At 57.9% G+C, this 27,607-nt stretch overlaps 1 protein-coding gene across 3 annotated transcripts in view; it reads left to right on the top strand.

Moving 5' to 3' along the window:
• Window positions 1-27,607, top strand: part of RPH3AL (rabphilin 3A like (without C2 domains)) — a 127,644-nt gene that overhangs the window by 48,242 nt on the left and 51,795 nt on the right. For all 3 annotated transcript variants that reach the window (XM_054709082.1, XM_028155026.2, XM_028155024.2), the window contains exons 2-4: window positions 6,282-6,392; window positions 10,023-10,166; window positions 12,772-12,901. In XM_054709082.1, the coding sequence (XP_054565057.1) occupies window positions 6,316-6,392; window positions 10,023-10,166; window positions 12,772-12,901 (351 nt within the window). In that variant the 5' untranslated portion in view covers window positions 6,282-6,315. The remainder of the gene's footprint in view (window positions 1-6,281; window positions 6,393-10,022; window positions 10,167-12,771; window positions 12,902-27,607) is intronic.

Genomic DNA, 27,607 nt, shown 5'->3' with positions numbered 1-27,607 from the left:
CCTGTTTTGTTCCCTCGTCATCTGATTTCTGTCCCAGACAGATGGACCTTTATTAAAACAGGGGCACACCCTCTTCAGCCCCACGGCCCTGCTCTCTGCAGGAGGTGAGGCCCCAGCGCTCAAGAGGGGCTGGGCCGGCGGCAGGGCCGTGGGAAGGGGCCCTCCCCGACGCTCCTCCTCGGGACCCGCTCATGGGGAGCGGAGCCCAGGAGGGGTGCTGGGTGGCGGTGGGCACCGTTCGGCAGGGAGCCCTGGTGGAAGGGGCGTGAGAAGCTGGGACGGGTTGGCTGGTGAGTCCGGGAGCGGCAGCTGGCTCGGACTGAAGGGGTTTGGAGAACCTAAGCTGGCTTCGTTGGCAGTTTCCTAAAATACGGCTCCTCAGGCTGCCCTTCCTCTCCCATCTGTCCCGAGGTGGCCCTGGGTGGGGCCGAGGTCTCGCCCCGTGAACCTGCTCAGCCACAGGTGTGGCCTCGAGAAGACCCTCCCGCCAGTGCCCCTGGCCCAGCCCCGGGAGGAGACGTCCTCATCCACCTAGACCTGCAGCATGGACTCCAGGGGCCCTCTTCACTGAAGCTCCATGAGTGAGGGGGTGGGGATCCGGGGTGCACTCCTCCTCCCACACCCGGCAGCGAGGCCGGGGTGAGGGCTCAGATCCCGCCTCCCAGGTTGGAGCAGCCACCAGCCTCCCACCCAGGACCCTTCCTTAGCCCCCTGCCTGCCCCCTGTGCCTCCCTCCTGCAGCATGGCAGGGCAGAACCGGGCATTGCAGTTGCACAGGGCAGTCCCTCCAGCCGCGGGTACCGAGGAGGAAACTGAGGCCCAGGCTGTCCCTGGCCTTCCAGCAAGTTTTCATAAAAGCCAGACTTTCTTTTTTTAAAATATTTTTTTTATTGATTTCTAGAGCAAGAGAAAGAAAGAGAGAGAAACATCCATGATCTGCCTCCTGCACACCCCCTGCTGGGGATGGAGCCCACAAACCAGGCATGTGCCCTGACTGGAATCGAGCCAGTGACCTTTCAGTGCCTGGGATGATGCTCAACCAACTGAGCCACACCAGCCAGGGTGTAAAAGCCAGACTTTTATGGGTTTCTCTCTCCTAACTGAGTCTGCGCTCCGCCTTCCTCACGGCTCTAAAACCCTTCCCTCCACACGTCCGGCACAAGCTGCAGAGAAAGGAATATCGGTTCAGGGCTAGTAGACCGGCATAGTTAGCTCTGTGACCTTTTCTCAGCTGCTTTTTCTCTAAAATATATTTTTATTTCAGAGAGGAAGGGAAAAGGAGAGAGAGAGAGAAACATCAATGATGAGAGTGAATCATTGATCAGCTGCCCCCTGCATGCCCCCTACTGGGGATCAAGCCTGCACCCCAGGCATGTGCCCTGACCAGGAATCAAACTGTGACCTCCTGGTTCATAGGTCGACGCTCAACCACTGAGCCACACCGGCCGGCTGGGCTTTTCTCAGCTTCTTAACCTCCCTTTCTCTTCTGTGCACCAGAAGAAACAATGATTAGATTTAAGAACGGGACTGAATACCCTGTGGGTGGTCACAGAGTTGTTTTGGCTAAAGTTTAAAAAAAAAGAAAAGAAATTGCCCTCAAATGGGTCAGAGGACAGATAGATGTTAGTTTGGGGCCCCCTTACCAGTGATCCCCAAACTCTGGGAAGTGATTCAAAGGGTTAAAGTGGGATTCATCCCCTAGAGCAGTGGTTCTCAACCTTTCTAATGCCGAGACCCTTTAATACATACAGTTCCTCATGTTGTGGTGACCCCACCCATAACATTATTTTTGTTGCTACCTCATAACTGTAATTTTGCTGCTGTCATGAATCGTAATGTAAATATCTGTGTTTTCCGGTGGTCTTAGGCTCTACAGCAGCGGTTCTCAACCTGTGGGTCGACCCACTAGCAGGGTCGCCTAAGACCATCGGAAAACACAGATATTTACATTACGATTCATTAACAGTAGCAAAATTACAGTTATGAGGTAGCAACGAAAATAATTTTATGGGTGGGGGTCACCACAACATGAGGAACTGTATAAAAGGGTCTCGGCATTAGGAAGGTTGAGAACCACTGCTCTAGAGAGTCATTTGCTTTGTTCGGGGCGATGCGGACTGGCTGTGTCTGTAACTGTGTTGGCTGCTGCTTCCTCCTGGTGTCCCCACCTGTCCCACCAGAAGGAGGTGAAGGTTTGAGCACAGAGCACAGGATCCCTCCTTGCTTCCCGCCTCCTCCCCTGCCCAGCTCCTCACCCTGTTGGTTCAGAAGCTTCTGTAGAAGAGGGGCTTCCCATCCTGAGGTTCCTGGCTTGCCCCTCCCTCCGAGGTCACCCCCTACCCCGGTGGGGATGCCTGGCAGAGAGGGGCGGGCACTCCAAACTCAGCGTGCCCAGCTGCCCGGGGATGGGCCGGAAGGCCCTGAGCCTTCCAGTCCTGGGAGCAGTGGCCTGAGATGTGGCGGCCCCTGCAGGCAGAAGCAGGAGCTGCAGCATCTGTGAGGCAATGACAGGTCGACACAGCCTCTCCAGCCGGAGAGACCCCACGTCCATTCCTCAAAGCTCCAGAATACGGTAGCCCCCCCCCCTTATCTGTGGGTTTACTTGCTGTGGTTTCAGTTAGCTGCTGTCTGAAAATATTAAATGGGAAATTCCTGGAACAAGCAATTCCCGTTACAGATGATGCGCCGTTCCGAGGAGCATAATGGCATCTCGTGCCATCCTGCTCTGTCCTGGCTGGGATGTCAGTCACCCCGTTGTGTCGTGTATCTGTGCTGTTTATTCACTTAGTAAGTGTCTCGTCATCACATCCACTGTCACAGTATCGCGGTGCTTCTGTCCAAGTAACCCTAATTTTACGTACTAATGACTCCAGAGCACAACATTATTGTGTTTAATCTCTTACTGTGCCTAATTTATGAATTAAACTGTATCATAGGTATTGTACGTGCATCCACTGGAGGTCTTGGAACATATGCCCCGCGGATAAGGGGGGGTCCACTTTATTTTTAATATAATAATAATAATGAAACAGGGCGACTGAGTTGTAGTGTATTGTAAATGTTTACTTGTAAATGCTTTTGACACCCACACAGCAGTGTGACTGTGCTATTCACAAGATAACAAATTAAAACACAAAACCAACCACGGAGCACTAAAGGCTGGAGGTGGGACCCCTGTTTAAAGTTGTGAGTCTCATTTTCTACCCCACCTGTGTTTTCCTGGATTGTGTGTTAGTCTCATTTGAGAGAAGATCAAGACTTTGCATCTGAGGAGGCCGTGGATGGTGGTGGCACCCCAGCGTGGGCCTGGCCGTGGGGCCTCCATGCGTCTCTCTCCTGAGGTCGTCCACAGTGGGAAGCAGGTGCCTGGATGGGCTTTCTGAGTGGGATAGAGAGACCCCTGCGGTCAAGGTCATGGACTTGGTCCCTGTGTGGGTCAGGTGGCTGTAGTCTGCACGCTGCCCCCTGCTGGCCGTCACAGAAATGGGCGACATTGGTCTGGAACAGCCTTTTTCAAACCATGGTCTGGGGGTCCCCAACAGATTGGGAGGTCTACAAGATCAAAACTATTTTCATCATCATAAGGCATTTGGTCTCATTGTCTCACAGATGTGAAGAGTTTATTGATATGGTTTCAGATGCCACATTAGAACTAATCTTTAAGAAACAGCCAGCTGTTGAGTTTCGGTGCAGTGTGCAAGATTAGCCACAATTGTCTGGAAATATGCCCCCCTTTCCAACCTTGGTACGTATCTGGGAGAGTCTGGATTTCTTTCATGCACTTGAGTAAAACCACATATCGCAAAAGATTGGATGAAAAATCAGATGTGAGTAGCCAGCTGGTTTTTGTTAAGCCACCCATTACACAGATTTGTAAAAATGTAAAACAATGCTATTTGTCTCACTAAGCGTTTTTGTTTTGAGGACATAGTTATTTTTTTAAAAAAATATGTGAACATCTAATGGGTTTAATATTTTTATTTTTTTAGAAATTCAACAGCGTAAAGAACTTTTCTTTAGTATATATTTTTAATTGTTTTCAGAGAGGAAGGGAGAGGAGAGAGAGCTAGAAACATCAATGATGAGAATCATTGATCAGCTGCCTCCTGCACACCCCCCACTGGGGATCAAGCCCGCAACTCAGGCATGTGCCCTTGACCAGAATTGAACCCAGGACCCTTCAGTCCGTAGGCCGATGCTCTATCCACTGAGTTAAACCAGCTAGGGCAGTTTATTATTTTTAATGAATTTTAAATGTTTTCTCTGTTTAATATCTAATATTAAAAATATCAATAGATATAGCCCACATCACTTGGAGTCTTCAAGAATTTTTATAACAATTTAATGAAATAATAATTCTCATACCATAAAATTCACACTTTTAAAGGTGAATTCAGTGGTTTTCGTGTATTCCACAAAGTTGTGCAACCATCACCAGTAAATCCAGATCATTTTCATCAAAAAGAAACCCGGAACCCCCTAGCAGTCATTCCCCACTCCTTTCCTCCCTCCTCCACCCCAGTCTTGACAATTACTAATCTACTTTCTGTCTCTAGATTTGCCTATTCTGAATATTTCATATAAACAGAACCATACAATATGTAGTAGTCTTTTGTGTCTGGCTTCTTTGACTTAGATTAATGTTTTCAAGGTTTATCCATGTTATGGCCAAATAGTATTCCATCTATATATATAAAAGGCTAAGTGACTGGCAAACTGGCCGGTAGGTATGATGCACGCTGACCACCAGGGGGCAGACGCTCAACACAGGAGCTGCTGAGCGACAGCAACTTTGCAGAGTGCCCTCTCACACTCCGGGACCTCTTGGGGGATGTTGGACTGCTGATTTCTGCCCAATCCCCGCAGGCCAGGCCGAGGGACCCCACCTGCCGGAGGGACCCTGCTCACTCCACAGATGCCCTTTGAGCCCCGGTGCCGCCCCAGGTGCAGCCGGCATGGGGAGGGACTGTGGGAGGTTGGCTCCAGGGAGTGTCCAGCCCTTCTCGCCTAGTCCCTCCCCGCCCCACCCATCTACCTTCTAATTAATTTCCTTTCAATGTGCATGAATCTGTGCACCGGGCCTCTAGTTGTATGATAAGCCACATTTTATTATTTTATCAGTTGATGGACCTTTGAATTGGTGCCACTCTTTGGCTGTTATGCATAATGCTGCTGTGGACATTCACGCACAAGGTTTTGTGTGGATGTATTTTTCCGTTCTCTTGGGCATATCCCTAGAAGTAGTTTCTGGGTCAGATGGTAGCTCTGTTTAACATTTGAGGAACTGCCAAGACTAATTTCCAGCCTCAGTAATTTTTCAGAGTGTAAAGAAAGAAGTCCTGTGACCCTGGCTGGTTTGGCTCAGTGGACAGAGCCTCGGCCTGCGGACTGAAGGGTCCCGGGTTCAATCCCGGTCAAGGGCACGTCCCTCGGTTGCAGGCTTGGTCCCTGGCCCTGGTTGGGGCACATGCAGGAGGCAACCCATCGGTGTGTCTCTCTCACATCACATCAATGTTTAAAAAAAGAAAGAAGCCCTGTGTCTGAGAGCCAGGGATTGGACAGGGGACTGTGGACAACTCAGCACAGCCTCTCGTCTTTGTCCTGGGGTTGAGTCCCTCAAAACCGTCTCCGCTCTGTGCTCCTTTCCCCTCTAACCTGTCCTTGGTGGCAAAGAGAGAGCCAGTACGCCCGACTGTGGAAGTTAAGCCGCCGGGGAGTTCTGGAGCAGGGTCTCGTCTCTGCAGATTTCGAGGGTGCCCTCTACACCGTGTCCCCCGCAGTTGTGCAGGGAGGCAGCCTGGCTGCAGCTGCCTCTCTCTGCCTTCTTCCTGCGCTGGCACCGTGATCGCTGGCTGTGCGGAATCTCGTGGGGAGCAGCGTCTGTGAGGCCTTGTTAGCAGAGCTGAGGAAGGCAGCTGGCTTCAGCCACCCACGTGCCTGGGCCGCCGCTCCGGACCCCCTCCCCAAAGAGGGGCTGCCTAGCCGTATCCCCCCACCTCTGCCCAGGCCCCTCCTGCGAGGTGATGGGCTAAGCATGGCAGGCAGTGTACGTGGAGGGAGCGGGGATCGGCCTCCTCCCCGCCCCCCCGGGGGTTTGCCAGGCTTTTGAAAGAGGAGTTTGGAGGGAGCAGTGTTTGGCTGGAGGAGTGATTCTGATGGTGAGACTCCAGGTGCCAGGGGCAGCGTACGGGGATAGGTTGGCAGTGCCAGTGTGTGGAGCCTGCCTGCCATCTGCACCCCGGCCAGTGACACGCTCTTTCTCTTTGCTCTTCTCCCCCCAGATGTGACTCCCCACGCTGGCTGGGGGCTCCGAGCATGGCCGACACCATCTTCGGCGGCGGCAGCCATCAGTGGGTCTGCCCCAATGACCGGCAGCTCGCCCTGCGAGCCAAGTGAGTACCTTCCCTTCCTTCGCCATCGCGGTTCCCTCCTTTCTTTGGCAAGGTTCAGTCCCAGGACCCAGAGAGAGAGGTTGGGAGACAAGTGCCTCTTGAAGGAACCCCAGGCTCCAGGCCCTGAGCGGGGCCCTGAACAGCCATTCACTCATGTAACCGCCAGGTGGAATTTCTCTCCATTTCTCAGGTGAGGAGAGTGAGCCGGGGCCCTTGCCCAAGGCACTTACCTTGTACCTGGCAGGCCCAGGGCCGCACCGGGTCCTCCTGACTCCCGCACCCGTGTTCTTGGTCACCACGGGCTGCAGGGAGCCAGGCCGCCTCCTCCCCTTCTCTGGGAAGAGCCTAAGTCCCTGTCCCTGCGTCTTCAGCCCTGAGCCCCGGGAGGCGGGAGCCTTGGGTCGCTGGAGGCCCACTGTGTAATTGAGTGCCTGGCGCTGACAGGACGGAGTGAATGAGGAGCCGAAACACACACACAGCCGGCCTCGGGCGCCCAGGGCTCCTCCACGCTCCTGTCCGTCAGGGTCCCTGCGGTTCCGGTTTGTCCTCTGGGGTCCTGGTTGGCCTGTTGCCTCTCCTCCTGGTGACCCCTCAGCTCCGTGCTGCTCAGACTGCCTCTACCTGCTGTTCCCCTTCGGCTCGAGACCGGGGGCTCACAGATGCCCCTCCTGCCTTCCTGTTTCCTGTCTCTCCAGGGAGTTGGGGGGTCCCTGGTGTCGGATCAGCCTAAGCGTCCCCTTCATCTGTCAAACTGTGTCAATTACCAGAGAACAGCATTTCCCAAATGGGACCGAGTTCAAAAAAAAAAAATTTGCAATTAGATGTGAGGAGCCTGCAGGGACCCAGAACCGAAACATCAAAGGGGGAGAGAAATTAATCCGAAATGCCCGAGAGGAGCGGAGTCCTGCCTGGTCTGCAGGCATCTTTGCACAACAGTTCATTTGTCCCTCTCACCGGGGTGGCTCAGCCCCCTCAGGGCAAGTGCCAGGGAGGAGACCAGCCCTCGCCCTCTCTCCTGATGCCAGGCAAGATGTGTCCTGCCTGGCGGGATACGAGGAGCCGGGGAGAGCCAGGCTCTGGGGCCAGGGCCCGGGGTGACCCCTGGCCACCCCTCCAGCATTTCCGTCAGTTCTCCCTGACCTTGTCTTGCACTCAGCAGCAGCCAGAGCTGTAGGGGCACCTTGGAGAGGAGCAAATGCTTTTATCTTCTCCCCGGGGTGTGCCGCCATATGCCAGGCTCCTGGTAATGCCAGGCTCCTGGTAATGCCAGGCTCCGTAAAGGCCTGGCACAGGTCCCCACACCCAGGCACTGTGCTGAGGCTCTGGGAAGCCTGGGGAAATTGCCTTTCCTAGCTCTCGCTCGGTCTGTCCTTCTGTCCTCCAGCCACCATCAGTGTGAACCCCGACAGTGTGCCTGGCACTGTTTGCACAGCAGCAAACCAGACCACCATGGTCTCTTGTCTTCAGGCACTAATGGAGGGGAGTGAGCTCTGTACACACACTTACCCACGTGCTGTGACAGTGGGGGGTGGGAGGGGTGCTGGCTTCATCTGGGAATTGGAGAGGCTTCCCTGAGGGTCTGACACTTGTGTTGATCCTGGAGGGGAGTTAACTGTTAGATGGGAAGATGGGGGAGGGGCTTCTAGAAGAAGGAGCGGCATGTGCAAAGGCCCGGGGGTAAAAGGAGCAAGAAGGGGACCTAGCAGGAGGCCAGTGGTGAGGGGAATGCAGAGCGTGAGTGAGATGGTGAATGGGGTAAAAGGAAGGTGGAGAGGTGGGCAGGGGCCTGATGGGGCAGGGCCTGGTCCTCCAGAGACTCACATTGTGGAGGCAGAACGAGGGTCCCAACTTGCCTCAACATAATGTTTCAGCCTCTAATTGCAAATTTTTTTGAACGCGGTCCCATTTGGGAAATGCTGGCTCTGGTCATTGACAGAGTTTGACAGATGAAGCATAAGCTTATCTGACACCAGGGTCCCCCCACCCCAACTCCCTGGAGCTATGCTCAGGCCTTATGAAAACTGTGAATGGACACTTAACCACCTTGGAGGGGATCAGGAAAAGCCTCCTGGTGAACACCATGTCCGGAAGATAGGGGTGCGCCGCGGGAAGGGGGCTTAGCGAGAGGGGACGCTCCCCAGGTGCAGGGCACAGCGTGAGCCAAGGCCTGGAGACAGCGTGCAGCCCAGGGCCCGGGGAACGGGAGCAGTTGCTGCTCATGCACACCATGTGAGGCCGGGGGGGGGGGGGGGGCGGGGATGGGGCACCCTCCGGGGGACGTACCGATGGGTGCCGGGCGCCACTGGAGGTTCTTCCCCGGGGGCTGCACCCTGAGTGGCCTCCTTTGGCTCTGAGGATGCTCAGTGGCAGCCGTGCCCACAGTGGGAACGGGGCCTGAGGGGACAGGGCTAGGGAGCGGGCAGGAATCAATGAGAACGTAGATGGTCGGGGTTCCGTGGGTGAGCAGACAGAGGTGGGGAAGGAGGTTCGGAGGGTGCCCTGGGGGAGCCGGGCAGGGCCACTGGCAGCCGCTAGATGCTGGACGGGAGCTCCCCTGGCCGGGAGGCCTGCCCACTCCTGCTTGCCTTTAGAAAGTTAGAGGCATCTCACCGTGCCCTGCCTCTGCCCTCCTCTGAGAAATGGGGAGGCCTGCTTTGCAGGCTGACGCGAGGTCCAGTGAGGGGGGGGGGGTTGTCTGCAGGGCCTCGGGCTGGCACTGGGCCCAGGGGGAGCTGGGTAGGAGCTGCGCCCGCTGGTGCCCTCCCTCCTCTGATAGTTCAGTTCCCTTATTTATACGGCCTCCCAACCCCCACCTGCAGCCCACCCAGCAGCATGTCCCCAGCCCTATGAGCCTGGCATCAACAAATGACTAGCTCTTGTCACTTTTAATTAAATAAATGTTTGTGCCGTTGATTGGGCACCTGTCTCCCCAGCATACTCTAGTCTTCCCGGCGGTGACTTGGCCGTCTTGTCCATCTCTGTTCCCAGCACCTGGCACAGAATGTCTCCGAGAAGCTGGGACCCAGGGCAGGGCGCGGGGGGCGGACCTGCTGCGTCCACCCTCTCCCCACCCAGAGAAACAGGAAGGGTTAGGGTCCTTGCCCTCAGCCCCGGCCACAGCCACAGGAGGTGTCATCTCAGCCCAGGGGAGGGGCGACGGCTGAGCCCCTGAGCCAGGCCCCAGCCCCCCTCTCCTTGCCTGCCCCGGCCACCTCTCCTCTCTGCAGCTCCATTACCCTCCTGCCCTGGAACCCTGAATTTTCAAAATGCTGTCAGTCTCCTTTTATCCTCAAGGTTCATGCTAAACCTAATCACAGTTCTTCCCTATTCCTTACTAAGCGCCAGCTCACTTTCTTCTGTGACGCAGATCTAGGTTTTATTCTTCTCTGGATCATCCTCTAAGCTCCTCCCTCAACACCTCACACACCATGGCCGTGGCCGTGCCGTGGCCTCCTCCATGTGTACAGCGGGCGTGTTCCGTGCTCCCGCCTCCCGGGGAGCGGAGATGGTGCTGCCGACTTTGTGGGTGGGTGGCAGCTCCCTGTTCGCCGAGCCCCTTGCGCCTGTGGCTACGGCGGGTGCCGGGGTTTGCACTGGGGTGGCCTCAGGCCCGTGCTGTTCTCCCCCGAGGCTGCAGACAGGCTGGTCTGTGCACACCTACCAGACCGAGAAGCAGAGGAGGAGCCAGTGCCTCAGCCCGGCCGAGGTGGAGGCCATCCTGCAGGTCATCCAGAGGGCCGAGCGGCTGGACGTCCTGGAGCAGCAGAGGATCGGGTAAGGGCCGCGGGCTGGGCCAGAGCAGCCGGGGAGAGGAGAGCAGGGTGCTCAGTGCCAGGCCAGGGGGCGGCCAGTCCGGCGCCCTCGTCCCAGGGCCGGCTTTTCACCCTGCAGTGAGGACGCGTAGTAACCCAGCCCATCGGAGCCTCAGTGTACCCGCCTGTGAGATGGGGATAGCGGCCGCTGTGTGGGCCCAGGCTGTGGGGGGAGAGTGTGGTGCAGGGCGTCGGGGACTGCTCAGCTCCGCACACGGGAGGGCCCGCCGTGGTCCAGCGGCAAGGGGTCTCAGTCGAGGCTGCCCCTGGGGCGTCCCATTTGAGACTCCAACAGGAGACACCCTCCAGCTTGTTCTGAGCCCTTGTCCCGGCCTCGGCCGCGGCCTCCGACCTCAGAGCGGACGACCCCGCAGTCTCCAAACCGCTTTGAGGGGTCTCTTGCTTGTTTCGTCACAAAAGCCGTTCACAGTTCCTGGAAAACCTGAAGCGCACACGTGGGAGAACACAGCTGCAGAGCTCCTTGTGCTGCTTCTGTTCATCTTTTTCTACTAAACGTGCGGCCATTTAAAAGGTCGGGCCGTAGACATACCTGGGTCCAGACAATGAGAGACCCCGCCGAGACCCTGCTCTCCCGCAGCTCCATGTGCATGGCTCAGGCACACGGGCCTTTCACTGTCACTGTTACAGGAGGGTTTGGATCGGACAGACTCCCGGTCTCGCTTTCCCCCACCCGACCCGGCTCTGGCCCTGTGCTGCCCCGGGCCCCGCAGGCGCTCCGCAGCCCCCCAGCCGACGATCGGCACCCAGGAGGGTGTGCGGGGAGCGGGGGGGGGGGGCGTGTTCCACGTGGGCTCCTCTGCGCAGTGGGAAGCACACGTGCCCGCCCCTCCCTCTGGGCCGCGCCCATTGCCCGGCCCCCTCTGCGAGCACCGGGTCTGGCAGGGGCCCAGAACGGCCCAGAAGGCAGTGCCTCGGGTTCATCGTCTCAGAAGGAGGAGGTGGCTGCACCCCGTGTGTTTCGTGAGTTAGGAGGCACGGGGTCGTACCGGCCGGGGGTCCCCGAGAACAAGCGGGTCAGGCCAGGGCTGATGCCGGCTTTGCTCCAGAGGCCCTGTGGGGCGCGGGTAAGGGACAGCGACCCCGTGGCGGTCCGGAGTGCTTGCTAGAGGCAGCCTCCTGCCCAGCCTGCTCTCCCTCGGCTCCAGGCAGAGTCTGGGAGCAGATCGAGTTGCCGTGGGAGTGGGGCCTGGGTGTGGACCCAGGCCCCACCTCTTAAGAGCTGTGTGACCCTGGCAAGTGACTTCCCATCGCTGAACCTCAGTCTTCTCATCTTTAAAATGGGGGAAATAGCCTATTCCTCACTGCAGGGGTGTGGAGGGAGTGACAGCGAGAGGAGACGGTGTCACCGTACTCTGTCCTTCATTCATTCAAGAATGTTCGCTGCGTGTCCGCCAGGCATTGGCGATGCCGCTGCCAGCAAAACGGAAGTGGCTGCCAGTTCCCAGGCCGCAGCATTGCTGACAAGTGGTCATGGAACGGGTCACAGGGGGCCGAGGGCTGTGGGACCCCGAGGGGGCACCTACCCCAGGCTCAGTGGGGTTCCGGGAAGGCTCCTGGGCACTCAGCACCAGAGGTTCAAAGACGGGCTCTTTTTCTCTCTTTCTCCCCCTGCTTCACCCGCCCCGTCGCTCAAACCAGAGGCCTTGTGCCGTCCTGGGTCTCTCCGACCTCCCCTCACCCCCAGGCCATCGACGCTGCCTCTGAAATACAGCCCATCCCAGCCTCCATCCCCCTTCCCTGGACTCCCACCACCTGCTGCTGGCTTCCTCACCCCCCAAGCACCCCCGTAATCCTGAGTGAGCTTTTCAAAATGTCACTCGGGTCAGATCACTCCTCTGCTTAAAACTCCTCCGTGGCGTCACGTTGATCTGAGAGAATAATCCAAACTCCGTGTTGTGACCGGCAGAACCATGTAATCCGCCTTCCTCCCCTCTCCCGCCTGCTTTCATCCCAGGCTCCCTCCCGTGTGCTCGGAGCACAGCCACCCTGGCCTTCCGATCGTCCTGACGGCAGGCCCCTCCTCGCCAGGCACGCTCCAGGCTCCCCCTCTGCCTCGGGCTCTCCCGCCCCGGCTCTCCACACGGATTGGTCCTTGTCATCCTTCAGCTCTCAGCTCGGATGTCCTGAGAGAGGCCCCGCTCATCACCTCTAACATGCCCCTGACCCTCGGAGTCTCCCTCCCCCGCCCACTCACGTCACTTCAGAACGCTTTCCCCCCGGGAGGCAGTTCGCCTGTGTCCCCATGTCTGGACTTCCTCCCTTTATTGAGCGTAAGTTCCGTGAGAGCAGAGACCAGGTCTGCCTCTGGCCTGTTTGCTGCAATATTCCCAGCACCCAGCGCCTCCTAGCTGCTCAGTTAGTATTGGCGAGCAAGTGAATGAGTAGGGGTTCTAGCCAGGGAAAGAGGTGAGGCAGGGACCAGTGTCCCGGGTGAGGGAACAGCACGGGAGGCCTGTGTCGTGTGGGGCCCTGTGGCCGCTGGGCCCGGGCAGTGGTCGGGATGGAGACGGGAAGTACCTCCCATCGGACTGTGTCCTGTGCTGCAGGCGGCTGGTGGAGCGGCTGGACACCATGAGGCGCAACGTGATGGGGAACGGCCTGTCGCAGTGTCTGCTCTGCGGAGAGGTGCTGGGCTACCTGGGCAGCTCGTCGGTGTTCTGCAAAGACTGCAGGAAGGTAAGGCCCTGCCACTCTGGCTGCCCAGCCTGGACCAGTTCCGGTGCCGGTCCAGCTCTGTGGCTTTGCATCCTGGCTCCCAGGAGTGTGTGTGTGTGTGTGTGTGCGCGCGCGTGTGTGTGTGTGTGTGTGTGTGTGTGTGTGCACGCTTGCGCGCGTGCATGTGTAGGCACATGGCATCCTATGCTTCTTGGCGGGAGGGATTGGAGCCTGAAGGTCAGATGGCCTGGCTGCTAGGGCCAGCCCTGGGGAGTGGACCTCTGGGCCTCACAGGCCCAGGTGTGGATGCAGCTCCCCCACTAGCCACATGACCTCAGAAAACTTGTTTAATCATGTGTTGTATCATCGTCCTGATCTGTAAAATAGGGATAATCATACTACGTACCTTATAGAGTTATGCGGATTAAATGCTATATGCGAAACTCTTAAAACCTTGTATGGCACATTAAGTACTCAGTAAGCGTTATTGGTTTTTATTAAGTAAATACAACTCTCCTCCGAGCCAAGTCGTATGCTAGGATTGCACTTCCTGTTCTGTGGGTCTGCTCTTTCAGCCGGTTGTGGGCTAACTCTGGGTTAGGGGAATCCAAAGGACACGTGTCCACAACAGTCATTTCCCTCAGGTCCTGATGGTCGGAGTGATGCTGACCATAGCGGGACCAAGGTTTCCAGGACTAAAAGCAATCGGGAGGGCTGCCTGGAGGCGCTGGCTCCTGAAGCCTTCTGAGAGGCCGAGAGTAGAGTGAAGGGCATTCCGGGCTCGGGAGAGCAGCACAGCAAAGACGTGGAGCTGGAAATGGGCTGGGCAAGCCCTGGCTGTGAGGATGCAGGCCCGAGGGCAGGGAGAAGTGGACTGAAAGAAGAAGCAGCACAGGACGTGACATCCTGATTGACTTAGGAACAGGGGGAACTTGGAGGAGGGACAGAGGCGAGGTCATGGGGCCTTGAAGACATGGGGCAGAGCTGAGATCTCTGTGGGAGATGGGCCTGTTAGAAGGAAGAGCTCTCTGAGCAGAGTGGGCAGGTCCAGGGCCCCTGGGAGATGATCAGAGATGTCACTCAGGCACCCTGTAGCAGTCTGCCAGGCCGGGTCACAGGAGAACCAGGAGAGCCCCCAGCCAAGCTTTAGCCCTTACAGGGCCACTGGTGTCTGGGAGGGGAGGACCCTGTCATCCATTCTCTCATCCAACAAATAGTATGTCCTGGACGCCTCCTGGTGCCGGCACGGGGGTGCGGTGCGGAGACAGACCCCGGCCTCTGGGACTGTGGGTAATTCTTTACCGATGTGATTGGGTTACAGAGGCAGCCCTGGGGGCCTGAGAGAGCTCTAACAGGGCATTGGCCTATCGGGGGGCCTCAGGGCCCCTCCACTCTGGGTTCACCAGTTACTGGGGCGCTTCTATTTATTTCCATCTCCACTTCCTGCCTCCTCACCTTTTGGAGTGGCGGGCAGTGTGTCCTGGAGGCGTGTGGCCGTGGGCGGGCTGCTGGGGCCCTCTGACCTGGGGCGTGTCCAGATCCAGGCCTGGGGCAGGTCTGAGGGGCTCCTGGCCACACAGAGGGAGGCGTCTCCCGAAGGAGCCCTGTCGGCTTTCAGCTGCCACACGCTAACGAGTCTGGAGTCTGCCGGTGGAACCCTTGATGCGGGCACTTGTGGCAGCCACCCCTCAGTAATTGGGCCCGCACGCCCCAGCTGCCTGCCCTCATTAGGGGAGGGCTGTGGTGGGAAGGGAGGGGCGGCTGGTTAATTAGAGAGGCCTGGCACTCCTAATTGCTCAGGATCTGAGTCAGCCCGCTTGCGGTTTAATTGCGAGTCGGGTTTCACCAGTGATGGGAGGGGGGGGCAGGGCTGCAGGAAAGCCCCCCCAAGCCCTGGATGGTGCTATCACCGTGCAAGGGAAGCAATAGGATTTTTTTCTGGTTTCAGACAAAAGGTGTCTCATGGAGTGGGTGCCGAGAGGCTGCCCGGGAAGCAGTGGTCTCAGTGATGTGTGAGAGAGGAGGAGGCAGCATCGCCCTCTGCTCTAAGCTGGTCCTTAGAGAAGTCCAGCTGCGTGAGGGGTCGGTGTCCCTGCTCAGGACGGGGAGGTGCTGGAGGGAAGGCGCAGGCCAGACCTGAGCTGGGCCCCACAGCCTGCTCGAGGCTCTGAGGAGGTATGGAAGGGGGCACAGCCGGGACCCCAGCAGGAAAGCTGGCAGTAACCTGAGGGCCACTAATCCCATCAGGGGGCCCCACCCTCACGGTCTCATGGAACGATGATCACCTCCCTAAGGCCCCACCTCCAAACCATCCCATCGGGGGTTAGGGCTTCACCATGCGAATTTGAGGGGCCCCACCCATTCAGCCCATTACACCTGCAGAACAGAACCTGGGGGGGGGGCAGGATCTGTGTTTAACAAGCCCTCCATGGGTTCCGATTCTCTTTAGGTTTGAAAACTCCTGCTCTCAGGTCCCAGCCCCAGGCCCAGCTCAGGGTGGTGGGGAAGGACCTGGAGGGGCAGGCCTTCCCTCTGCTCCTCTTCCTCCCCTCGCCCTCCCCACACCCACCCACGCACCACACAACCCCCACTCCCCCACACCACCCCCCCACACCTTCACATGCCATACCACACCTCCCACACCCCAACACACAGCCCCCACTCCCCTCACCACACCCCACCTTCACATACCACACCACACCTCCCACACCCCAACACACAACCCCCACTCCCCTCACCACACCTCACCTTCACATGCCACACCACACCTCCCACACCTCAACACACAACCCCCACTCCCCTCACCACACCTCACCTTCACATGCCACACCACACCTCCCACACCTCAACACACAACCCCCACTCCCCTCACCACACCCCACCTTCACATGCCATACCACACCTCCCACACCCCAACACACAGCCCCCACTCCCCTCACACCCCACCTTCACATACCACACCACACCTCCCACACCCCAACACACAGCCCCCACTCCCCTCACACCTCACCTTCACATACCACACCACACCTCCCACACCCCAACACACAGCCCCCACTCCCCTCACACCTCACCTTCACATACCACACCACACCTCCCACACCCCAACACACAACCCCCACTCCCCTCACCACACCACACCTTCACATGCCACACCACACCTCCCACACCCCCAACACACAACCCCCACCCCCCTCACCACACCTCACCTTCACATACCACACCACACCTCCCACACCCCCAACACACAACCCCCACCCCCCTCACCACACCTCACCTTCACATACCACACCACACCTCCCACACCCCCAACACACAACCCCCACTCCCCTCACCACACCCCACCTTCACATACCACACCACACCTCCCACACCTCAACACACAACCCCCACTCCCCTCACCACACCTCACCTTCACATGCCACACCACACCTCCCGCACCCCAACACACAGCCCCCACTCCCCTCACCACACCCCACCTTCACATACCACACCACACCTCCCACACCCCAACACACAGCCCCCACTCCCCTCACACCCCACCTTCACATACCACGCCACACCTCCCACACCCCAACACACAGCCCCCACTCCCCTCACACCCCACCTTCACATACCACGCCACACCTCCCACACCCCAACACACAACCCCCACTCCCCTCACACCCCACCTTCACATACCACACCACACCTCCCGCACCCCAACACACAGCCCCCACTTCCCTCACCACACCCCACCTTCACATACCACACCACACCTCCCGCACCCCAACACACAGCCCCCACTCCCCTCACACCCCACCTTCACATACCACACCACCCCTCCCACACCCCAACACACAACCCCCACTCCCCTCACCACACCCCACCTTCACATACCACACCACACCTCCCGCACCCCCAACACACAACCCCGCACCCCCCACTCCCACGCCCCCCACCCCAGGACAGTGTCCTGCGCCCTCCCTCGGGCCCTGCTGGTCTTGCCAAAGTGCACACCGAGGCCCTGGGCACCTTGTGTGTCCTGTAGAGTCTACCGAGCGCTTCCACACACGTCACCCGTTCGTTCCCCAGCACAGAGCTGTGGGGGTCCTGGAGCTGAGGCTGTCCCCAGGCCCAGGTGGGTGCTGTGGCCTCTGGGTCACCTGGCTGGGGAGTGGGGAGCTGGGCCTGCCCCTCCGTCCCCTTCACCCTGTGGCTCCTCCTTCCTTGGAAAAGCAGGAATATCTTTCTAAAGAACACAGGAGAGCTCAGCCGGCGTGGCTCAGGGGTTGAGGGTCTACCTGTGAACAGGGAGGTCACGGTTAGATTCCCGGTCAGGGCGCATGCCCGGGTTGTTGGCTCAGTCCCCAGTAGGGGACGTGCCGGAGGCAGCCGATCAATGATTCTCTCTCATCACTGATGTTTCTCTCTCTGTCTCCCTCTCCCTTCCTCTCTGAGATCTGTAAAAATATGTTTAAAAAAATAACACAGGAGAAGAAACATCACACTCAGTGAAATATTGAAAACTTTTCTCCTAAAACCGGGAATAAGACAAGTCCTTTGTATCTTCGTCACCACTTCCACCCAGGGTTGTACTGGAGGCCTCGCCGGTGCACTCAGGCGAGAAAAAGAAACGTATGGCCCAAGGGTCAGAAAAGAAGAGCTGAACTGTCATTGTGTGTGTCTCCGTGGTCAGAGCGCCAGCCCGCGCACAGAGCGTCTTGGGTTTGATTCCAGGTCAAGGTACCTGGGTTGCAGGTTCAATCCCTGACCCTGGTTAGGGCCATGTGGGAGGCAACCAATCGATGTGTCTCTCACATCAATGTTTCTCTCTCTCCCTCCCTTCCTCTCTCTAATAATCAATGGGGAAATGCCCTCGAGTAAGGATTAACAAAAACAAAAACAAATAACTATCATTATTCACAAATAGCATGATTATATAACTAGAAAATCTGAGAGAACCTAAATGCAAATGGCTAGCATTAGTAGGTGCCTTTAGCAAGGCTGCTGTATACAACTTCCGTGTACAGGAAAATTGGTATTTCTATACACCTAAGACAAAAATGAGAGAAAATAAGTCCACTTTATGACAGAGGGAACTTTGGTATGAGGTGGGTACAGAATGGTCTTTCGGATAAATGACGCGAGGTCATTTGATATTCGTATGGAAGGAATGTATCCTGACCTGTACCTCACACCGCGTCAGTTCCACACTGATTTCAGACTTACATGGGAAAAGTGCAATGGTGAATATTTTGGAGGAGACAGAGAGAGAGACAGAGAGAATCGAACACAGGAGAAGTCCCTTTAAGGGCCAAGGCGTGGGTGCCTATATCGGCATGGGTGATGCCTTTGAGGCCCCGGGAGCACCCGAAGGCCCCGTCAGAGGCCGCCCTTCCCCCACGCTCTGTCCGGTGCTGGCCGTGGCGGGCTGGCTGCCCTCCCCACCACTGGGGGTAAAAATGTCTTTCCCTAGATTTTCAGAAGCAGGCGGAATGTTCTCAGGAGGTTCCCACTCCAGAAGCTAAACCCTGGGGCTGGCTGGGCCCACCTCAGGGGTCCAGGGCCTGGGCCATGGGAGAGTGGGCACCCCTTTGGGGAGAGACTTTTCCTTCCTTCGGAGCCTGCTCAGCTCCCTAGGCCCATCCCTGCAAATGAAATTTAATTTCATGAAGGGCTTGTCTCTGCAGAATTTGCTCATCCATTTCCTGCTACAACGTTTCATCGGGTCCTGACGATAGGCCAGGCCCTGGAGGTTCTGTGATGAGCAAGGTAGGCGGTGGCCTTGCCCCCGGAATCCTAAGAGCCAGTACTTCTCTTACTTACTCTGCGAGACGCTGTTCTGAGGGCCTATCACATGTTAACCCATTCAGTCCTCCTGGCAACCCTGTGGGCTGGCACTGTTATCATGCCCCCTTTACAGATGTGTAAACTGAGGCACGGAGTGATTAAGAATCTTGCCCAAGGTGACTCAGCTAGTTAGTTGTGGAGCCAGTATTTGGACCCAAGCGGTGTGGTTCTGAGCATTTTTGCCAGTAACTGCTCTGCTGCATCAACGCCATGGAGTTACAAGCTAAGAAAAGGCGATACGGACAAGAGAAAATGAATACAGTCATTCCAGAAAGTGGCAAAAACACACAAAGCAGGGAGGGAGGAGGGGAAAGAGGGAAGGAAAGAGGGAGGGAGGGAGGGAGGGAGGGCGGGCACTGTAAGAGCCAGTGGGGAGGGAGTGGGAGGCAGTTACTTTATGTTGCGTACACAGCGAGGGCCTCAAATGAGGAGGTGACATTTGAGCTGAGACCATAACGAGAAAAAGTCAGATCTGGCAGGAAGGGTCCTGAGCAGAGGGAGCAGCGTGGACGGGGTGCGGGCCTGGGGAGAACGGGGTGGGAGTGAGAACAGAAAGAGTGCCGGGGAGGCCCCACAGTGACCCTTCAAAGCTTGGAGGCCTGGCCTTGCGGAGTCCGTGGGACGGGGGCTGCCCCACTCTGCTCCCTGGATGGACTTGAGTCCCTAAAGTAGGAGGAGGCAATTTTAAAAACTACTTTTAATTTGTGGTAAATATACACAACGTAAAATTCACTTTTCCAATCATTTTTACGTGTACAGTTTAGGGGCATGAAGTACGTTCATGTTGTGCTATCATCACCACCATCCCCTCCAGAACTGTCTCATGTTGCAAAACTGAAACCCTGTCTCCAGAAAGCATTCACTCCCCTTCCCCCGCCCCAGCCCCTGGCATCCGCCCTCCTGCTTTCTGTTTCTGTACATGTGCCTGCTTTAGGGACCGCACGTAAAGCGAGTCGCACAGTATTTGTCTTTCTGTGCCTGGCTTGTTTCACTTAACGCAGTGTCGTCAAGTCCCGCCCAGGCGGTAGCCGATGTCAGAGTTTCCTTCTTTTTAAGGCTAACATTCCATTGTATGTAGATATCACGTTGTGTTGATCCGTTCATCTGTCAGTGGATTGTGCTTGCTTCTGCGTCTTAGCTGTTGTGCATGGTGCTCCCAGGGATGTGTGTGTGCAAATACCCCTTTGAGTCCCTGCTTCCGATTCTTTTGGGCCTGTCCCAGGAGCAGTTGCTGGACCACATGGTCGTTCTGTGTCATTTCTGGAGGCGTTGCCATCCTGCTTCCCGTGACGGCTGCACCATTTTATATTCCCACCAACAGTGCACAAGGGTGAGGAGGGTGCAGCTTGTTGCAGGGTCTCCCTCCTGAATGGGGGCGTAATGCCGGGGTTCTTGTTCCAGCATTAAGAAGGGTTCAGCAATCTGGAGAAAGGCTGTGCGTAGATTAAGTAGAAGTCCAAAGACGAAAGATAATTTTGAAAGGCCTTGGGGGTCAGAGGAGCCTGGCTGAAGAAGCCAAGTTCTCCTTGTCTCTGGACCCTTGCTTTTTATTAACACAATTTGTCCTAAGGCAAGGTGGAGATTATACACTTCAAAGGGTAGGGTACAGAAGCATTGTCAGATTGGGGAATAGCCTACGGCTGTTCAGGTGTTTGGCCAGTAGGAGGCAATAACATGTAGATTAAGATGCCCTGAGCTGTCTGGCAGCAAGCAATCATCCCTTTCTGGTTTGGGGGAAATGCCCTCAGCCATTCCAACAGGTGATAACATACGTGACACAGCCCTTGTTGAGTCCCCAAGTTCCATCAATCTTTTGATGAAACTCTTGCAGTTATGACATGCTGGAATTGGCTTCTGGCAGGGGCACGACGAAACCCATCCATGTCCCCCACTCCCCTTCCAAACCCAGTGCTCCGTGCCTCTGTCCCTCGGGGGTGGCCTCAAGAGCAATAGTTGCCTTGAGCAATAGTTGCTTCCTCCGCGCCGCCTCCAGACTGGCCTCGCCGTGCCCCCTGTCCTCAGCCTAATCAGATGTAGGAGACGTGAGCTTGTGCCTCGTTACCAGGATGGATTTTTTCATTCAGCTACTGATGTTTCCTAAATTCCCGGAAAAAGTCACTTACTTTGCCTGCCCCGAGGGCCTGCTCTGGCCGCTGTGTCTCCCAGGCTGCACGGCAAGGTTTGACGTGGCTGCTGGTGCGGGATCGGAGGACGGGAGCAGACACCACGCAGCACCCCGGACACGTGCCTGCTCGGGATCGGACGCTCGGAACGTCTCCATTAGGCACGCTGCTTTCCTGCTGCTCCGGTGCCTGTGCCGTGACCTTCTTCCCCCAGAGGCGCTTCTTTCTGGCCACGGGGAGCCGTCCAGAGGCCAGTCTGTTCACCCTGTCATGCCGCTGCCCTTCAGCGTAAAGTCAAAGGCAGCTGCAGAGCTGCCGAGAGCCAGGCTGGGCTTGGGGAACCTGGAGACCCTCTGGTGGCAAATCCCAGAGCTTCCTGGAGACCAGCCTTATGGGGATCCCATGAGAACCGGTGATACCAGAGAAATGTGTGGGTGGTCTTTCCCCATTGGGAGCGGGAGTGGGGTTCTTGGGGTACCCCTGGAATGAGGATTTCCAGAGGCCCCCATGGAGGATGAGATACGGCAGAAAGCATTCTTTCCAAGGAATTGCATCCCTCCAGTAAAGCTAAAAGCGACACCAGTCTCCAGCGTTGCAGCACCAGACTCGTCACGGCCCATCAGTCATTGTGAGTGGGGATGTGGGCGAATGTAGGGGAGCAGGAGCGTGAGAGCCCCACAAGCCAGGAGTCAGTCAGGAGGAACAGAGAGCGTGAGAGCACACGCCTTTGTTGTAGGGGCGGGGCCCCTTTTTCCTGCCGAGGGCCGTGTGGACATTTACAGCATCATTCGCGGGCCACACAGAATTATCAGCTTAAAAAGTAGCCTGCTGTATTGGGTCAAACATTTCTTTTTTTTTTTTTAATACTTTTTATTGATTTCAGAGAGAGAGAGAGAGAGAGAGAAACATCAATGATGAGAGAGAATCATGGATCGGCTGCCGCCTACATGCCCCCTACTGGGGATGGAGCCTGCAATCTGGGCATGTGCCCTGACCGGGAATCGAACCCTGACCTCCTGGTTCATGGGTTGACGCTCAAGCAGTGAGCCACACCGGCCGGGCCAAACATTTCATTAACGCACCCCTCATGCCTTGGCAGGGACAGACCAAATGATTTCGTGGGCCTTACACGGCCCGTGGGCCAGATGTTCCCACCCTGGTTTAGGGAATTCAATATTCCAAATTTTGCCCCCTTGCAGTGGCCACGCCCATTCTGGCCCATAACCTCTGTTCCCAGGTGTGACTGACAGTAAGCACCTTCCCTAGGTCACCCCAACTTTCCTGGGTGTCTGTCTCCCACCCGTCCAGCCCCCGCCCCCAGCAGCCTGCTGGGAGTAGACGGGAGGCCCCCGGGGAGTGTAAGGCTGCAGCTTCACGGCAGAGCTGCCCACATGACAGGCCTGTGAGGTTTACTTCCCTTTGCTCCCTCTGTTAGGAACAACTAGGGTAACCACCATGGCATCTCCGGCAGCCCTCCGGAGACCCGGAGACCCGGCCACTTGGCCTGCCTGCGTGCCACGCCCTGCCCGCCAGGCGCTCCCCGCTGTGACAGGGTGTAGTGCAGCGGGCGGAGGGCTGCAGGAGCGGGGCATGGAGTGGCCCCAGGCAGAGGGCGCCGGCCGGCACCCTAGACTGTGTGAGCCGGGCCTGGAGGGTGGAGACCCAGGTGCCTGGGGAGGGCAGTGCAGGAGGAGGCACAGCTCTGTAGAGGCAGGGAGACAGCGGAGTGCAGGGATGGCGGCATTTGGCATAGCGAATGGTTTGGGGATGTGGGGGAGTCGGGAGTCGGCCGGGAGAGGGGGGCGGGCCGAGGAGGGTGGAGTGAATGAAGTGAGGCTAAGAAGTGTCCTATAGGCAGCAGAGCCATCGAAAAAAGGGGTTCTATTCAGGAAGCAAGTGGGTCTCTGGGGAGGTCAGGTCCGGAGGCAGACCTGGAGCAGGACTGCGTGTTGGGGCGAGAGGGCCTATTGGATGCTCTAAAACAGGAAGCCACGTTGTACTCCAGAGGCACAGACGCGTCAGCTTTAGCTCTCAGCTGCGGCCGCTGCCGCTCCCTGGCCTGGGGGGCCAGTGCAGGCCCGAGGAGCAGGCTCTGGGGCGTAGACGGAGCCTGGTGTGTTGTTATTTTAAAGCAAAGGCAGGTTTGCTTTCCGAGTCTCTCTGTCTCAGGCTGGGATTGAGTCCGTGTCCTCTTAGCGGGGGGACGCCACTGTGGGGGTTGGCTTGTGCTCCTGAGACGCCCCTTGGTGTCTGATGTTTCTGTGATGCCGTATACCCTTTATGGCCCCCAGGAGGGAGGCAGGCAAAAGACAGTGATTAAACCCATTTTCCAGGTGGAGAAACTGAGGCTCTGAGAGATGCCTTGCTCCTGGTGGCATAGCCAGGGCCTCACATCTCAATTCAGAACTTTGCTCCCTCTTTGGGGGGTAAAAAGAGCTGAAGACTCATAGGAGACACGCCCCCCCCCCAAAGGAAGGTGATACTTGGCGCCAGCTTGCCAACGGGGTGCGAAGGCCATTGACGGAGTGCCTCTAACACTGGAGAAGGGGTCGTGGGCCCTCGTGCTGACCGCCCACAGGAGTGTGTGGCCCCCTGGCCGCCCCGGAAGCAAACCTCCCCACAGAGGTTTGTCGCACCCCCAGGATGCTGGGCGGAGCCTGGACACATCTGGGGGGTTGCAAGGCGTTTGTGTTTGCTGAGTCGTGGATGAGAGTCACTGGGAGGCCGGCCGGCCCCTCATCGAGGGAGCAAAACGGTCTATAGGCCTGGGTGGGGGTCGGGCTCCTTCCTGAGACAGCTGACTGGCGCCCCCTCGGGCCCCTTGCCACCGGAGCTTCGTGTCCCTTCCGCCTGGGTCTGGTCATCGTGCATTCGAGAGAACGCAGGCGGCAGGAAGCAGTGTTGGCAAATTCGTTTAGCAGCTGTTACCAGGAGCGGTAACTCTGTGCAGCCTCTCGTCCTCTGTTGTGGTAAATAGCAGATAATGACATTTCCAGGCCGCGGTGTGGCCGGCTGCTGCTCACGCGGGCCCCGCCTCACCTCACTGCTGCGTCCTGCAAGCTGCCACACCGCGCAAGGCCTGCCATTCGTCATTGCTCTCCAACCGCCCGCCTCTCCTGCCGCAGCCTTCCCAGCGCGGCCCTGTGCTGTTGGCGGGCCCAGCTTGGGGTGGATGGAGCCTGCCTTCTGTCCCCCGAGGGTCTGGGGTGGGCAGCAGGTGCCTCTCCTGCTGCTGGGGCCGCTGGGAGGGGCAGGGAAGGGGGAGCCAGCTTCTCTTCGGAGGCTGCCCTTAGCCCCGGCCTCCAAACCAAGAAAGAACCAGGCCTCTCTCTGACGCAGCTTAGGGCAGTGGTCGGCAAACTGCGGCTCGAGAGCCACATGCGGCTCTTTGGCCCCTTGAGTTTTCAGCAAAGGCCAGCTTAGGAGTACCCTAATTAAGTTAATAACAATGCACCTACCTATATAGTTTAAGTTTAAAAAATGTGGCTCTCAAAAGGAATTTCAATCGTTGTACTGTTGATATTTGGCTCTGTTGACTAATGAGTTTGCCAGCTTAGGGGATCTTCCCTTGCTCCCTCACGAACGCTTCCCTCGCCATTGTCATCCGCCTTCTGTGGGGGGGGGGGGGGGTGACTCTCCCAGGTTACAGATGGAGAAACTGAGGCTGGGCCAGATTGTGATCTGCCGGGCCTTCCAGAGCCCCCTCTGCCCAGGAAGCACCTCTGCCGTGCTGAGTTTCCAGGCGCAGACAGGCGTGGCGTGGGCTTCGGCCCTCCAGGGAGCGAGCGAGGCCTGAGCGCCCAGGGCCGCTGCACGGCCTCCCCACCAGCTCCCGGCTGCCCGCGGGGGAGTCCCATGAGCCTTCCAGCTCATTCCCTGCGCCTCTGCTTGTTCATCTTGCTCAAGAGCGGCTTGATCAGGGCACTCTGCCCACCCCTGAAGTCTTCAGTGGCTCCCACTGCCCGCAGAATGAAGTCTGACCGCCTCCACGCGGCGTCCAGGGCTCCCAGTCCATCCCCTGGGCACAGGCTGCTGACTTCAGCAGCGTAAATGAACCTCCCGGGCTGGGAGTTCGGGGGCCTGAGGGTCAGGCCCGACTGCACCTGCCCGACCATCACCGCTCTCCTCACCGCTCTCCTCGGAGTCGGCTCCTGCACATCGCCAGGGTCCCTAATTGCTCGTTAGTGCTGCCGCCGCTGGAATGTTCAGGAGCCTGAGGGTGTTTGTCTAGGCTGCTGAATTTTTCAAATAAAAAAAGCCATTCCAATGACAGGTATTTGCTGGCTTTGAGGATAATGGGCTGTGTCCCAGGCCCCGGAGGGGGCGTGGGGAAGGGAGAGGGTGTTTTCACACACGCTGACCTTCCAAGAGTTATGATGACCCTGGAAGTCAGCGAAGACAGTGCCGACCTCTGGAGCAGCTGCTAAGGGCTGACGGGTCCCTGGCTGAGCTGGTAGGGGCTGAGCTGGGGGGGCGGGGGGCGGTCTCCCGACTTGGGCCAGCGGGGTCTGTGCAGTCACTGGAGAGTCAACGTCAGTAGGATGCAATCAGCACTCCTCTCTGGACGCTCACTGTGGGAGCACACGGGGGGGAGGGGGGAGTAACTAGCGCTTGGGATGGGAGTGGGGGTCAAGGAGGGAGTCACGGAGGAGAATACGTTTGCGTTATTCCTGAGGGATACATAGAAGCTCCCTAGCCATGAGGCACAGCCTGGGCAAAAGCATGGAGGCATGGGAATCCCTAGAGTGTTGGGAGCAGACAGTGACGCTTGGCGGGCACCATGGACTTGGCGAGGCCGCCGAGCGAGGTGGGGGCCACGGCCTTCTGTGTGCATCCGTGTTCTTGTCTTTCCGCCCTCAGCCTGTGAGCCTTACCGCGCGCTCGCCGAGTCCGGGGCCTGGCCGCAGCAGGGCCGTAGGAAGTGTTTGCTGGATGCTCTCGGCGTCATCGGCCCCGACCTGCAGTGAAGTCGCTGCCCACCAGACTCTAGGGGCAGGGGTGGCGGAAGGACAGCGGAGCTCCTGCCTCGCCTTCCGACCAGCAGGGCTGTGACTTCAGTGTCTCCGAGGTCAGGTAGAGACCCCGGGCACACGCCCTAGGACTGTCGACTTTCAGAGCTAGCGTCTTCGCGGCAGAGCCGGCCCGGGGGTCCTGGCATGGCCAGTGCTGACCACAGCCAGCGCCTCCCCTCCACGCTGGGGCTTCGCGGCAGCCCCCGAGGAGCCAGCCGCCCTTGCAGCCATGAGCTCAGGGGCTGCTGAGTGGGGCAGGGCGTCATCAGGACCCTGGATGTGAGGATGAAACAACCCCAAAGGATCGAGGGGTTGTCCCTCTGAGAAGCAGGCTCCTTTAACAGAGGCTGGACCAGGGGACTGCGGGTGGCGAGTCCTCTGTGGGAGGCCCGGCTCCGGGGCCCCGGGAAGCAGAGGTGGGTTATGCAACCAGGGCCGGCTGGGGAGGCTGCAGCTGGCGCTGTCTGGCCGGCAGTTCCCTGTGTTCATGCTCCTGGCGTGGCCGGCGTCAGTCTCGGAAAGGGAGCTGCCGCTTATCTTCAGGCCAGCATTGTTTCCGGGGCCCCTTCTCGGCTCGTGGGGGAGGTCACAGCGAGTGTGGGTGAGAGGTCAGATCGGGTCGTGGACCCCAGTCCGCCCTCCACTGACTGCCCTTGTGTGACCCGGGACCAATGACCCAAGCTGTCTGCCCCGTCTCGCCTTGTTAAGTGAATAATCCGTGTCAGGCGCGCCTGCTGAGCCCCGCACACGGCGTGTTACGTAAGCCCTTGTTTTTATTGTTATGGACCTGGGTCTGCACCCCGGCCCTGCCGCCTCCTCGTTACGTGAACTTAGCCAAGCCCCCCAGCATCTCGGGGCCTCCAACAGCCTCCTCCACGACATTCGGACCGTAAACCCTTCCTCAAGGGGCCGTTGTGAGCGTAAATGAGATGGAATGTGATCATGATAATGTGTGTTGAGCGCTGAGCTTGGTGCCAGGCATGGACGAAGTGCTCAATAAACGGTGGCTGTTATCATCGTTATGAGTTGTAACTCTAAGCGACCATGAAGCGAGGAGCAAGATGGATGTAAGCCGCTTCCTTCACCCCCGGGGCCTTCCCTGCCCCGACTCCCTCCCAGCCGGGGCAGAGGTGGAGAGCGGCCGGCCGCGTGGGACCTGGCCGTCCCGGGAGACCGCTGGTCCGAGTGTCATCCCTCCTGATCCTGATGGGGCCGCGTGGACCTGCGGCTGGAAGTCTGGGGGCCGTGCCCAGCGCAGGCCCCGTCACTTCCAGGAGCCCAGGCTGGTGGGCGGGCACAGAAGCCAGGGGTTTCTTCCCTTAGGGCTGGACGGAGCTAAGGGCTCCAGGAGTCTATCCCAGCAGGGGGAGCCCCTCAGAGCGGAGCAGGCCATGTGCAGGGCTGATGGAAGCTGGACGAGGGTTGAGGGTCGTGGCGCCCTGGATTGTGTTCGACTCCGTCTGCCACCTATTCTTCCTCCCGAGCAGGCGGGCTTGGGGCCAGGGAGGGGCCTGAGGTGTACCCCTGGCTGGGAGATGCTAGGAGGCTCGTGTTCCAGACCCCTGATAGGCCCCTTCTCAGAGGAGAGGCCAGTTCCAGTGCCCGTCGATTTCTACTCACGTAACCGTGGGGAGTCCCCACGCGGCTTCCTGACCCGGAGCTGTGGGGCTCTTCCTCATCCGGACTTCCACCTTTCAAGACCCAGGCTCCCTTTGGATTGATAAGGGAACTTCCCACATTCTTTTTATTTAAAAAAAAAA

Source organism: Eptesicus fuscus, chromosome 20, assembly GCF_027574615.1.
Source record: "Eptesicus fuscus isolate TK198812 chromosome 20, DD_ASM_mEF_20220401, whole genome shotgun sequence".
Classification (NCBI taxonomy): Eukaryota; Metazoa; Chordata; class Mammalia; order Chiroptera; family Vespertilionidae; genus Eptesicus; species Eptesicus fuscus.
Note: the sequence above shows the minus strand (reverse complement) of the source record. Positions and strands in the feature narration are given on the sequence as shown.